This window comes from Cebus imitator, unplaced genomic scaffold (genome assembly GCF_001604975.1).
Source record: "Cebus imitator isolate Cc_AM_T3 unplaced genomic scaffold, Cebus_imitator-1.0 Scaffold127, whole genome shotgun sequence".
In the NCBI taxonomy this organism is placed as follows: domain Eukaryota; kingdom Metazoa; phylum Chordata; class Mammalia; order Primates; family Cebidae; genus Cebus; species Cebus imitator.
In genome coordinates, this window is record NW_016107442.1 from 3908922 (window position 1) to 3923783 (window position 14862).

The following is a 14862-nucleotide window of genomic DNA, read 5'->3' on the forward strand; positions in this document are numbered from 1 at the left end:
TGCTGCTCTGTTGCCAAGCTGGAGTGCAATGGCACGATCTTGGCTCACTGCAACCTCCACCTCCCAGGTTCAAGCAATTCTCCTGTCTCAGCCTCCTGAGTAGCTGGGACAACAGGCGTGGGCCGCCACACCCAGCTAATTTTTGTATTTTTTTTTTAGTAGAGACGGGGTTTCTCCATGTTGGCCAGGATGGTCTTGATCTCTTGACCTCGTGATCCACCCGCCTCGGCCTCCCAAGTGCTGGGATTACAGGCGTGAGCCACTGCGCCCGGCTATGGTTAGTGCTTTAACAAATCTTTGTTAACTTGAATATTATGAAGATAGTCTCCTATTTTTTTAGAAGGTTTATAGTTTTAGCTTTCACATTTAAGATACATTTTCAAATTTGATTCTGAGAAGAGAATATTTGTAAGTATCTCATTTTTCTCTAAAACTTTTTCCTTCACATTATTTTACCCAAATTAAAGGGGATTTATGGCATATGACATTTATGTCTTTGGAGGGTTTTTTTTTTTCCCATGGAATTTGGGGTAGGAAAGTTGACATTCTGTTTTTAAGTTATTCCCAAAAGACTGGAGAATTCCCAAATTGGATTTCTTCCTAAAAACTATCTAAGGGGCATAAATTAACTAAAAATCAAACAGTTCTTAACACTTATTTTGTTTAAAATTGTGAATGTTAGCACACCAATTCTGCATTAGAATTATAACCAAATCTGTATTGTTCTACCATACATTATTATTTAAAAAATTTTTTTACATTTTTTAGGTATTCTTTTAGACATTATCTGGTCTTACTATTTTAAATATTAACTGGTCTTACTATCCTTCTACTTCCCTATTATTCAACTACCAGAAAGTTCTCAGTATCAGTTTCTGTACAAAAAAAAATGACACTTTTCACAGTTAATTATTTGTAGCACTTTATTTTTGTAGTACATACATATTAATGTGTTGACTTATTGATAGAAGCACATTCATTCAGTCAGTCACTCAACAAATATTTATTGAGCACCTACACGGTGCCAAGCACTAGTAATTTAGCAATAAACAAAATAGATAAAAATTCCCGCCTTCATAAAGCCTACATTGCAGTGAGATTTTTTTTTCCTTTCAATTTATAACTGGAATGTTTATGTTTACCTTTATTTAAAAACGAGTGTTCAGGCGAGGCGCAGCAGCTCATGCCTATAATCCCAGCATTTTGGGAGGCTGACACGATAGAATCCCTTGTGAGACCAGCCTGGGCAACATAGGGAGACCTCATCTCTACCAAATTTTTTTTTTAATTATCCGGGTATGGTGGAATGCACCTATGGTCCCAGCTATTCAGGAGGCTGAGATGGAAGGATTACTTGAGTCCACACCACCATACTGCAGCCTGGGCTACAGAGTAAGAGACCTGGTCTTTTTTAAAAAAATCAGGTAATCTGCAATAAGTCTGAATTATTTGCAGTAGATAATTTTATGTCCATTAAAAATGTGTGCTCCCTTTTCATAGTGTACAATTATAAGAAATTGCTACCCAGCCAGAAATTACATTTCCCTGACCCCCTTATACCTAGATAGTGCATATAATCAGTTTTTGCCAGTGGAGTGACAACAGAATTGGTGTGTTACTTCAAGGCCAAGGTGTTTTAGAAGTGAATATATCTTCTCTGTGTTCTTGTTTGCCTTTTGTTGGCTGGATGCAGATGACTATCAGGCCCGAGGGCGATGGTGGACCCACAAGATAGAAGAAGCTGATCCTTGATTCACTTTAAAGAGGAAAGAGGTCCAAAGACCAATAACTCAGACTATGTGAGCAAAAAAACCATGTCAAGCTACTTGTGTATTTTAGCAATTAGCATCACCTTAATAATATGCTTGCTTTGTTAATACTGCAGATGCTATTAATCTGACCAGATACGATGTTTGTCTGAAAACCAAGCCATTATTATTGATCAGGTACAATTTCTAGAATAACAAAGATAATGTTGAAGGTGGAAGTTAGCTATATAGCCTCCCAAAGGCCAAGGCCAGTGCCTAAAACCAGATTTTTGTGGAACATTGAGGCTAGCACAGACTCCAGTGCATCCCCAGGAGGTAGTGACTAAAAAACACGGTGTGGAAGGTGTTTTCTAATAAAGTAGGAGTAATTGTGATAATTGTTTGACTGTGAACCATAATGTTACTACAACTGTAGTTACATTAAGTGATTAGTGAAATTCTAAGCAAATAAGGCTGAGGAATGTCTAGAAGGTACGGTATAAGAGAACCATGTCCTTCTTCATTCATTATGGGAGTAAGCACAAAATGGATCAGAAAATACCTACATGCTCAGAATGCTTCTGTATTAATAGAACTGGTTGCCCCTGGGGGAATGGAACCAGTGACCAGGAAAAAAGGTGGAAGGGAAACTTATCATTTTTTCACTTTTGAATGTCGTTCCATATGAATGTATTACGTGTTCAAAAATACATTATTTCATGATTAGCTTGTGAGAATTGATTGGTCTTAGAAGATACAACTTTACTGAATTTCAGCAAAATCCTTTTTGAAAATTGGTGGATCAGATTGCAAAATTTGTAACATAATTTGGTAAGCGCACATAATGTTATTCTTTACTTGAATCAATGAAATTTCATAGGTTTTTGGTTATAACAGCTACTAAGTCAATATTGAAACTGAACTTAACACTAGACCTCTGAACTTAAAACTAGACCTCTGTGTCACAATATCTCAAAATGATAAATTCAATTATGTTGCTTTATTTAAAATATTACAATACTGTGTCATAGTATGTTAATAGTATATAATATTTCTAACATTTAGTGAAATAACTAACTGCTATAGGAGCAAAGACAGCATCTCTGACTGGAGTAGTTAGTCCAGGGCTACCTCATTGCTGTGATTTGAACTGAGATTTGAAGGCTTTTGGAATGTGAATAGCAGAGAGGACAAGAACATCACAAAGCAAATAGAGGGAACTGGCAAGACTTGGTTGGGCCATTAAGCAATTCTCAACATGGTATCTGGTAGCATCAACAACAGCATCACTGAAGAGATTGTTTTAAATGCCTGACCCCAGACCGACTGAATCAACATTTCTGAGATGGAGAGGCAGAAGTATTCATTTTTATCAAGCTCCTTGTTTAGTAAATATAAACAAATTTTATGTTTACTAATATTTGAGAATTTCTAGCCCCATCTAAATCCTTTGGATAATACTTGTCTGCAGAGACACTGTAGAGGACAACCACCACCAAAAACAGCAGGAGTCAATTCCAAAGAAAGAAATTGAGAAACATTGCAATATTCAACCGAAGATCAGATGTATTACCAATACTTTATTCTATTAAAAAATTTCAGTTGCCACTTAGTACACAGCTCAAAATGATCATATGAATATTTAACACAATCTGACTATAACTTTGCCACAAAATATTTTATTCCAAAATGTCATGCTCCATGGTGTTATGTCAATATACTGAAATCTCAGTACAAATGTTGCCATTGTGTAAAAGAGGTATTCATTTTTCTCCCTGAGAGATGAGACAGAAGATTTGATACCATGCTATATATAATGAAACCCTGAATACTAGTTAATGTATGTTAGGATTACAATTTATTTTTTAAAAAGCATGATGCAAATTTACACGTGTTCTTACATTCTTCACTCAAAAAAAGGGACGATGTTTGAAAGAAAACATCAGCTTTTAAAAATAAAATACAGCATAGGTGCTATACGGGAAATGCAGAGCTACGAGAACATATTTTAAAAACATGTAAGCTGATCTGCAACTACAGGGACAGCTTTCCTGTGGAAGTGACATTCAGGCTGAGATCTGTAAGATGAGTAGGAATGAGTCAGGCATAGAAGGGGAAATAGCCTTCTAGGGAAGGGGGTTAAGTGAAATACTCAAGAATGCGAACTTTTTAGATATGTAGTATATTAGGAGTAATAACAACAATAAGTACCCATGCTACTTAACTGATTAGGAAAGAAAATGCTAATTAAAAGCTTTAGCCTAAGTAAATCTACTTAAGTAAAATTTTACCAAAGAATCACCTAAGGCAGCACTTAGAGTATCAGCGTGGTAGAGATGGATTATTTAATACCTGTTGGGACAACCTTGAGCCATCTGGAAAAGCTTACGTCTGAAATCTAACCTCATTCCATGTATCAGCATAAATCCCAGATAGATAAACATATTTTAAATGAAGTTATAAAAGTACTAGAATAAACTACGGATTCCCTTTTCCTCATAATCTGGGGTGGAGAAGACTTTTCTAAGCATGAGGAAAAAGTCAAACAATGTAAGGGAAAAGATCAACAGATTTTCTACATAAAAATTCAAAATGTTTATCAAGCATGAGAAAGCTAGAAAAAAAATCCACTAACTACAGGAAATGTTTGCAATATATATGATAGGCAAAGTGCTAAAATCCCATATGAAGGAAGAGCTCTTTGTAAGCAGCAAGAAAGCAAGGCAAAAACAATGACTAATCAAGTTGTGGGAAGGTATTCTGTTCTACCAGCAAACAAATGATGTGGGGGAATATTTCTGTAGAAACACTTGCACATCTGTGCAAAAACCCACTTACAACAATATCATGTATGCAGTTACCTTGATGTAGTAGTAAACTTTAAATGCACGATCAGGCAGGCTGTCCCAGATGTCATGAACAGGAAACCTCACACCCCAAATTAAGAGGCTCAGATCACATGGTTTATCACTTTTTTTTTTTTTTTTTTTTGGAGACAGGCTGGAGTTGCTCAGGATGGAGTGCAGTGGCGCGATCTCAGCTTGCTGCAACCTCCGACTCCCAGGTTCAAGCAATTCTTCTGCCTCAGCCTCCCAAGTAGCTGGGACTGCAGGTGCATGCCACCACACCTGGCTAATTTTTGTATTTTTAGTAGAGATGGGGTTTCAGCATGTTGGCCAGGCTGGTCTCAAACTCCTGACCTTGTGATCTGCCCGCCTCAGCCTCCCAAAGTGCTGAGATTACAGGTGTGAGCCACTGCACCCAGCCTTATCACTTTTAAACAAAATGAAGGTGGAAAGATATAGTGAAGTTTAGCACACTTAGGATAGGGTCCAAGAAAGGTGGGAGGACAAATTACCTGAATCCCATGCTACACAGTGTTGTGGTGTCTACCTGCTACATCAGCCATTACCTCTGATAGGTCATCAGGACCGCAGCCAAGACTGAAAATGGGGGCTTAGCAGTGCCAACAGCCAGTGCACACTTGCTCTGTCAGAAACTCAGGGCCAAGGATACCTAGCTAATGGCCTGCTGAGAGCCATGTCTTTTTGTTTTTGTTTTTAAAGAAAGGATCTCACTCTGTCACCCAGGCTAGAGTGCAGTGGCAGGTTCATAGTTCACTGCAGCCTCGAACTTCTGAGCTCAAGCAATCTTCCCACATTAGCCTCCCAAAATGTGGGATTATAGGCATGAGCCACCGCTCCCAACTAGAGCCATGTTCTTAATCGGTGTTTCTGTGGCAGAACAGAAATGGGGCCAGAATGGGTGTCACTAATGAATGGCCATTTCAGGAATGAATGTCAGCCTGAAGGTGGCATTGTCTGCACATTGCAACTAGGCCTTTCCCACACCTTGTTCTGTTCATTAGGAACACTCTTGTTCCATCCTTTTTACATATATTCCATTTATTCTCTTTGTCATGTCTGACACTATGCTATCTATACTCAATACATCTTAATCCTGCCTATTTTACAGGCTACTTGTTTGCCCATTATATTTAACACATGAGTTTCATATATTCCTTTTCTATCTATCCCTTTGGACGGAATTTAATATCCTCATAATACAGCAAGCATACATTACAAAAATACACTAAATATTTTTGCTTAAAATATTTTTAAAAATTGTCCAGTAGAAGATAAATGGTATTGTATGTCATGGAAGACTGGTTAAGAATGGGAATATACACTGCCACGTGTGTACCTATGCAACAATCTTGCATGTTCTTCACATGTACCCCAAAACCTAAAATGCAATAAAATAAATGGAAAAAAAAGTTTAAAAATTTAAAAAAATTAAAAAATTAAAAAAAAAAAGAATGGGAATATAGACCTTCATTGACAAAAAGATACTCACTTTATATTACTGAGTAGGTAGGGTTCAAAGACATTATTATAGGCAGGGCATGGTGACTCACACCTGTAATCCTAACATTTTGGGAGGCCGAGGTGGGCGGATCACTTGAGGTCAGGAGTTTGAGACCAGCCTGGCCAACATGGAGAAACCCCATCTCTACTAAAACTACAAAAATTAGCCGGGTATAGTGGCAGGTACCTATAATCCCAGCTACTTGGGAGGCTGAGGCAGAAGAATCACTTGAACCCGGGAGGCAGAGGTTGTAGTGAGCCAAGATCAAGCCACTGCACTCCATCCTGGGCGATAGAGCAAGACTGAGTCTCAAAAACAAAACGAGAAAACATTATTGGCCGGGCACAGTGGCTCACGCCTATAATCCCAGCACTTTAGAAGGCCAAGGCTAGTGGATATCCTGAGGTCAGGATTTCGAGACCAGCCTGGCCAACATGGTGAAACCCCATCTCTACTAAAAATACAAAAATTAGCCAGGCATGGTGGCACATGCCTGTAATCCCAGCTACGCAGGAGGCTGAGGCAAGAGAACCTTTTGAACCCGGGAGGCGGAGGTTGCTGAGATTGGGCCACTGCACTCCAGCCTGGGCAACAAGAGCAACACTCTCTCTCTTAAAAAAAAAAAAAATTATTATAGTATTTGTTTATAGTTTACACAGAAATGTGTAAAACATTTCTGGAATACATAAATACATATATGTTTGTTAACATTTTCTATATGTGTACACAGAAATGTCTAGAAGTATCTTCTCCAAAATATTAATAATAATTTTCTCTGAGTTTGGGATGTGGAGTTATTTTTGCTTGCCTTTACTCTTTTGTTGTTTTTGTTTGTATTATTATGGGTGAGGATGTTTGGGGGGGGATACTGCAAGAAGTTTATAATCTAAAGAAAGGACAAATCAATTATGATTTAAAATTTTTTTGACCAGGCACAGTGGCTCACACCTGTAATTCCAGCACTTTTGGTAGGCTGAGATAGGAAGATTATTTGAAGTCAGGAGTTCAAGATCAGCCTGGAAAACATAGTGAGACCTGTTTCTATTTTAAAAAATAAGAATTTTAAAAAGAAATAAATTCATATTGCCAGCATTGTACTCTGGGAAGCCTATATTTGTGATCTAAAGAAAAGACAAATCAGTTGGAAAGAATATCACCTTTGAAGTCAGATAGACCCAGATCCATTCACTAGCTATATACAGCTGGGGACTCAGACTGCCTTAGCTTCACTTCCCTAGTCTGTAGAATGAGGATGACAATAAGTACCTTACAGAAGGTCAGAACATGTGCAAAGGGCTTAGCACAGTGCCATTATGACATTAGTGGCCCAATAAGTGTAATTCCACCTCCACATTTGATATACTACTTAATTCTCTTCTGACCTCAATTTCATTCCTGGTGGTATAAAGGGACCTACTAATCCCAGTGCTGGAAAATCCTAGGAACTGCAGAGGACTCTCCAAAACAGGTCAGCTCCTGGTGCCTTGATTATAGCAGCTGTGGGCCAACAAAGCTGATAAGGGAATCTGATTTTTCCATTGTCTTCCATTGTAAAGTTGAAAGTATAATTTTCCCTACTAGAGCATATGTTAGCCCAGGACATAATGAAATCATTATTAAAAACCTAAAACTTGGGGTTAGACTTGTAGTTTTTCTAAACTTTAGTGTGTATAAGATCATCTAGAGCAATGGTTTTCAGTTCTTTTCAGACCCGACTTTTTATAAGATTCATGTTACTATCTTGAAATTCATAGATAATACATACATTTAAAAATCTGCATAATTTCTTGACTTTGATATTTTTGACATTTGATTCTCGACATTTCATTATAATTAAATAATACATACAATTAATTGGCCCTCCGTATCAATGTGTTCCACATCCTCAAATTCAACTAACCACAAGTCAAAAATATTTGAGGAAAAGAAGTGGATGTTTGCATCTATACTGAACATATACAGACTATTTTTCATTCCCTAAACAATACAGTATAACAACTATTTATATAACATTTACATTATATCAGGTACTGTAAGTAATATAGAGATGATTTAATGTATACAAGAGTATGTGAGTAGGTTATATGCAAATGCTATACCATTTTATATAAGTAACTTGAACATCCATGGATTTTGGTATCTGAAGGGTCCTGGAACAAATCCCCTATTGATACTGAGGGACATAATGTAGTACTCAGATGCTTGCGTATATAGGTAGGCTCACCATGAATATGGCAGTTAGAAGTGTGTGGTGGCTGGGCACAGTGGCTCACACCTGTAATTCCAGCACTTTGGGAGGCCTAGGTGGACAGTTTCACTTGAGGACAGGAGTTCGAGACCAACCTGGCGAAACCCTGTCTCTACTAAAAATACAAAAGTTGCCCGGGCTTGGTGGCGCACACCTGTTATTCCAGCTACTCCGGAGGCTGAGGCACCAGGATGGTTTAAACTCAGGAGGTAGAGGTTGCAGTGAGCCGAGATCATGCCACTGCACTCCAGCCTGGGTAACAGAGTAAGACTCTATCTCAAAAAAATTAAAAATTAAAGAAGTGTGTTGTATTGGCAATCAAATATCAGGAGCCACCTAACCCTTGATGTGGTTTTCCAAAATGGTGAACAGCTTTTGGTAAAGTTCTTGACCAAAAAGGCTAATTTTCCTTTAGTTTACACAGTGGTTGAATTCCTGTAAAATTTAGTGTATATTAAGATCCTGAAGAAAACATTCTAAATACACAATTTACACAATTTGGAATTAAGCAGAGACCTGTTTAATGTGGATTCCTGACCCCCTGACCCCCATCCTCAGAGGTTTTGATTCATGGAATCTAGGATAGGGTGCAGAATCCTTGGTCATGATTTTGATTCAGGCCTTCTGTTTTCTAAAGGAACTGGGGGAGGGAGGGTTTGTGCTAAAAAGAGAACTTGAAGATGGTAAACTAGAAATCAAAAACTGAGGTTGGTAATTTGATACAGAATCTAGGATACAAATGTCTGTTTCAGAAACAGTGCTACATGTAATTGCCTGACTAGGTACAAATTTTCTGGGTCAATTTTCCTCCTCGATAAAAATGGGTATTGTTACCTTCAGTATGGACGGGTGGTACTGTGGTTTCTGAGACCCTTTGAAGCTTCCTTGCTTGGTTTACAACGATTATTAAAATTTCTGATATAAGGCAGTTGGTAAAAATACACATTCACCATGCAAACTATCATGAAGACGCTATTATTCAGATTTTAGAAAAAGCTGATCACGGTACAATCCCTTTTCTCAAAGCCCACCGTTTGAAACCAGAGAACACGGCAGAAAGAAATTTGGCCCGCTAACCTCTCCCCTCACCAAACACTAAACAGGCACCAGCTCAGAATCCGAAAACTTGACAGTCTGGCTCCAGTCTGCCCAAGGCCAGTAGTGTGGATTTGAACAACTCATTTTACTTTCACTGGGCTCAGTTTACTTACATTTTCAGTTCCATCTATTACTCATCTAACTGCTCCATTCCTTTCCCGCACCTGACACCATCCTTTCTACCCCTCTAATGACTTTGTCTCTGCGTCCCTGCCGCTTCCTGCATAACACGTTTCTCACTTGAATTTCAGATTTCGGTTACTCTCACCCTGCCATCCCCTTGGGTTCTCCTCTTTGTTTGGGCATCTCCAGCAATCCTCCCGCAACGTCCTGGCTCCTCTCCAAGATCCAGAATGGAAGGCTCCCATCCCCAGCCCCGCCGTGCACTCCCGCAACTCAGGCGGTGGCTCACACAGCGCGCCCCGGAACCCTACACCTCCTCGAGTCCCGGTGGCTCCCCTTCACCTACCCGCCCCTCTCTTAGCATCTCGTCCCCCACCCCCATCTCCGCCCTCAGCTCGGAGACTCCGGAGCCACGGGTCATTGTGCCCTGCCCCTCTCCGGAGGCTCTTCTTCATCCTTGGCCTGAGATGCCCACCTCGGGTGGGGTCCGTCGCCACGGAGTCCAGGGTCGCGCGCCACCCACGTGTCCAAGAGCGCCGCACTCGCCCAGTGCAACCCCCGCAAGGCTGGAGGCTTCTCGCCGCGGAATCTCTCCGCTTGCAGATGAAACCCGCACTGGCTGGTGAGCTGCAGGCGGATCGCCAGCGACACGTGCGGGGTGCCGGCGCCTCGCCGCAGGGTGCGGGTGCCCGCGGAGCCAGCCAGCCAGAGAGCCAGCGGGAGAGGAGAAAGGGTGGGCTCGCGGGTGGGCCCGGGAGGCGGAGACCTCTGGGAAGCGGGGGCCAAGCAGCGGTGCAGGCGGGGGGACTGCAGTGCCACCTCTCCCGAGAAAGCCCACATTCTCGCACGCCCGCGCGCGCGCGCACGTGCACACTTTGGGCAGGGAGAACACGAGCGAGAGTCTTTGAGCGCTGGGCGCGTTTTAGCAATGGCTTCTGCTCTCAACAGCAAAATAAACCCGCCCGGGACTTGCCTGGAATCCAAAGCCGACGCCCGCGGTGGCGCTGGCTGGAGAATGGACTGTGATCCCGAGATGCACGTGAAAATGTGCAAGAAGATCGCCCAGCTCACCAAGGTAAGGTGGGGCGCAGCTGGCCAGCTTGCTGAGCTCCCGGGGCACCGGAGCCGGGAGGGAGTGTGGATGCACGTCCCCGGAGGCCCGGGCCGAATCCAGGCAGAAACTTTGTCCCAGAGGCCAACCGGGAAAGGAAGCGGTCCTAAATCTGGGTGACTTGACCTTCTAAAGTCACCATCCTAAAGCAGCAGAGAAAGAGGATCCTTGCCAAGGAAATTCCCACAACCTGCTTGCTGAGCAGGTGGTCTGTGCTTTTCCAAGGTGGGAATGTGAATCGAGTGAGCGCGCGCGTGTGTGTCCGTCCGCCAGCTTTGCTCAAGTGGCCGTGCCTACAATGTTGGGATTTCATTCAACTGTCATACTTTACAGCTGGGGAGGTCATGTAGGCTCTGTTTAAACACTTGATCCTTTTATTCCTTCATTCAACAAATATTTGTGTCATTTGTTGAGCTTGCGTGGGAACGCACTAAACCTGGAATGCAGCCCGGGGGACTTACTATCAAACTGGGTGCAGACGTGTGTAGGAGCGTAAATGGGGAAGAGCACGATTCACCAAATAATTATGAGATTAGGAAGGACCTTGGGAGGTCAGCCAGCCCACCTCCCTACCTCGTGCAGGGCCCCGATTGAACCTCTCCACACTATGTCTTTTTCAGGAAGATGAGCAAGAAAATGTCACCAGTGCTCTTTGTTAACCCACTGCAGCTCCCCATTTAGGACCTCCTTGTCCCTGACTCCCCTCTGTGCCTTGTCTAGATGGACAACAACATCGCTCACTGCCTCCTATGCAAGGTTTCAAGTGGATGAATTTAGTTGTTTGTCTTGGGGTTTCCTTTTGGCCTCATAATAAACTCCTGGTGCCATGCCTGCCAGGGAAAAGTCAGGTCCAGGTCTGTCCTGTAGTGTCTGGAGCATGCTCTCTTTCCTCACTATCTCCCTCTCACTTCCCACACCCACTTTTTTGTGGGATCACAGACATTCCCCTCCCCCTGCCCCAACAACTGCACTGTTTTGCCAGGAGGAATAAAGCACAGAGGTTTGGAATTGAACCCTAGCCGCCTTCTCCCACCTGTCTCATTAACTTCACATTCTTTGCACATGAACCTGTCTCCAAACAGGGCTCTCTTTGGTCAAAGGATGAAAAAAGGGAATGGAGATAACCCTTATAGTCCTTGACTTGTATGGCTGGTACTATTGATCTAACCTACATTCATCTAAAGTGACATCAACCAAAATATGTATTTATTCAAGTACCTGAAAAGGCACTTGGCACAGTGCAAGGCACCTTCTCTATCTTCAAAGAATCTAAAATATTTTTAGAAAAACAAGATTTGAAATATTGAAAGCTAGGAGACTATGTCTTGGTTGCTAAATTGGGTGTTTCTAATTAGGAGTGTTTTAATTACGAGTGTTTAAGTAGAAACAAAGGACAAATCAGTATGGGAGGAACAGTGAGGGCAGATTTTATGGAATAGATGATCCCTGAATTTACTGTGGACTTGTGGAATTCCTACTATGTGCCAGCACTACGCTGAATGTTAATGGCATAATAATTAGTAAGATATGGTCTTGCCTTTGTGGTATGACAAACACATAAACGGATCACTTCGATATAATATAGAAATCATTCCACTCAATATTATGACATACCTATTATGTGCTAAGCCCGAAAATATAGCAGTATAGAAGGCATACATGATTCTTGGCACACAGTAGGCAGTGTTTTTTAAAGTATATTATGTATTAGAAATCATGATTGATGCTTATGTAGTGCCTTTGTTTACCATTTTTATGCTAATTGTTTAAATTAGAAATTTTTGTTATTAGTAGGCCACCCTTCTTTTGGCTACTATGTGTATGTGAAATATTTTTCATATTGTCATATTTAATCTTTCTATGAGTTTTATTTTGGTTGTGTTTCTGACAGGTGAATGTAATCCACAGACATTTATTGCGATTACTGATTTAACTGGGGTTTTCTTCCACTGGATCTTGTGTTTTTCATTTAACATTCTTTCTCCTTGCTTTTTTCTTCCATTCTTGCCTTCTGTCAGATTAGTAAAGTAAGCCATATTCCACTACTGGTTTGAGAGCTTTAGGTTTTATTTCTATTATTCTCAGAATCATCTTTTATTTTTCAACATATATTCTTACTCTGATTTTTTTCCAACAAGATTAGTAACTGTTTCTTCCCATGAAAACACTTTGTATATTTTACTCATTTAACAGCCCCTTCCTTTCCATCCTATTATTGCTGCCTAGAGTTTTATTTTTACTTCCGTTTGTTTGTTTAAGAGACAGGATCTTGCTCTGTTACCCAGGCTGGAGTGCAGTGGCACAGACATGGCTGACTGCAGCCTCAAACTCCTGGCCTCAAGTGAGCCTCCCACCTCAGCCCCCCAAGTAGCTAGGAATAGGTGTACGCCACCACTCCTGGCTAATTTTTTGTTTTTCAAAAACTTTTTGTAGAAATAGAGTCTCACTATGTTGCCCAGGCTGGTCTCCAACTCCTGGCCTCAAGCAATCCTCCTGCCTCAGCCTCCCAAAGCTCAGGCATGTGCTACCACATTCAATCGATTTCTTCCTAAATTTAAAAATAGTTTTTGTAGTTAAAAAGTTTACTGACATTTTATCAATTTTTCTGCTCATTTTTTTTTCTTGGATCTACAGTGATCCATTGGGTTCACTTTTTTTCTGGCTGAAGTCCATCCTTTAATAGTTCTTTCGTAGGTGTGTTGGTATGGGAGGGAATTCATTGTGTATTGGAAAATGTCTTAATTTTGCCCTCACTGTTGTATGATAATTTATTTGGATATAAGATTCTAGTGAATAGTTATTTTCCCATACCACACTGATAATAGTACTCCACTGTCTTCTGGTACTAATTGTTGCTGGTTAAAAAATCTAGCTTCAATGTAATTTTCATTCCTTTGTAAATAAGCTGTCTTTTGTCCTTGATAACATTTCAGATTTGTTCAGTTTATTTTTGTGGTTCAACAGGTTTACTAGAACTGTCTTGGTGTTAGTTTATCTTTATCTTCTGCAAAAGTGGGAGGCAGTATCTGTTGAGGTTTATTATGTGCTGGTTTTTTTTGTTTTTTTTTTTTGAGACAGGGTCTCACTATGTCATCCAGGCTGGAGTGTTGCAGTGGTGTGATGATCATAGCTCACTGCAGCCTTGACTTCCCAGGCTCAAGCTGGACTACAAGCATGAGCCACCATGCCCAGCTAATTTAAAAAAAATTTTTTTTTGTACAGACAGGGTCTCACTATGTTGCCCAGGCTGATCTCAAACTCCTGAGCTCAAGCAATCCTCCTGCGTTGGCTTCCCAAAGTGCTGGGATTACAGGTGTGCATGTCCTTTCTTTAATTCTGGAAAATTATTACTGATTTTCTCTTGCAATATTACTTCCTAGCCATTACCTCCATTATGTTTTCTGGCACTACCATTAGGTAAGTGAGGAAGCCTCACTATCTGTATCCTGAGATGTTATTTTTTTAAAAAAGTTTTTGTCTTTGTGTTGCACCCTGGTGAATTCCTTGCCTTCCAATTTGCCAGTCTTCTAAATAATTTGTGTAGTCCAGAGTTTTACCCATCTATTAAGTTTTTGTTGTTGTTGTTTGCTATTTTTATTTATTTATTTTTTTTTTGAGACTGAGTCTTGCCTGGTTGCCAGCATACCCAGCTAATTTTTATATTTTTAGTAGACGGGTTTCACCATGTTGGCCAGAATGATCTCGATCTCTTGACCTCATAATCTGCCCGCCTCAGCCTCCCAAAGTACTGGGATTACAGGCATGAGCCACTGCCCCCAGCCCCATCTGTTAAATTTTCTGAATTTCAATAATTATATTTTTTATTTCTAAGATTGCTCTATTTTCTTTCTGCCTAATTTTCATTAATAGTTTTTTAAATTTTTACAGCTTTATTGAGGTGTAATTTATATATCATAAAATTCACCTGTTTTAAGTGTTCTGTTCAACATTGTTTCAGTCATTGAGCCATAACCATAATCCAGTTTTAGGGACATTTTCATCACCTGGAATTAATCTTCCCTTGTGCCCGTTTGTAATCAGTTCCTGTTCCCACTGCCAGCCCCAGCCAACTATTCATCTACTTCCCATCTCTTTAAATTATCTCTAAATGAGACCATATAATATATTATTCTTTCCATCTAATCCTTTTTTTTTTTTTTTTTTTT

At 40.6% G+C, this 14862-nt stretch overlaps 2 protein-coding genes across 5 annotated transcripts in view; both read left to right on the forward strand.

The window, feature by feature from the left end:
• DCAF16 (DDB1 and CUL4 associated factor 16) overlaps positions 1-6476 on the forward strand; it is a 24973-nt gene extending 18497 nt beyond the window's left edge. The window contains exon 4 of the transcript XR_005202171.1: positions 6442-6476. The gene's annotated coding sequence lies outside the window, so the exon portion shown is untranslated. The remainder of the gene's footprint in view (positions 1-6441) is intronic.
• Positions 6477-10154: 3678 nt separating this feature from the next.
• FAM184B (family with sequence similarity 184 member B) overlaps positions 10155-14862 on the forward strand; it is a 141825-nt gene continuing 137117 nt past the window's right edge. For 3 of the 4 annotated variants that reach the window (XM_017540586.2, XM_037742784.1, XM_037742786.1), the window contains exon 1: positions 10155-10660. In XM_017540586.2, coding sequence (XP_017396075.1) covers positions 10514-10660 — 147 coding nt within the window. In that variant the 5' untranslated portion in view covers positions 10155-10513. The remainder of the gene's footprint in view (positions 10661-14862) is intronic. The other variant, XM_037742785.1, reaches the window with a different exon arrangement.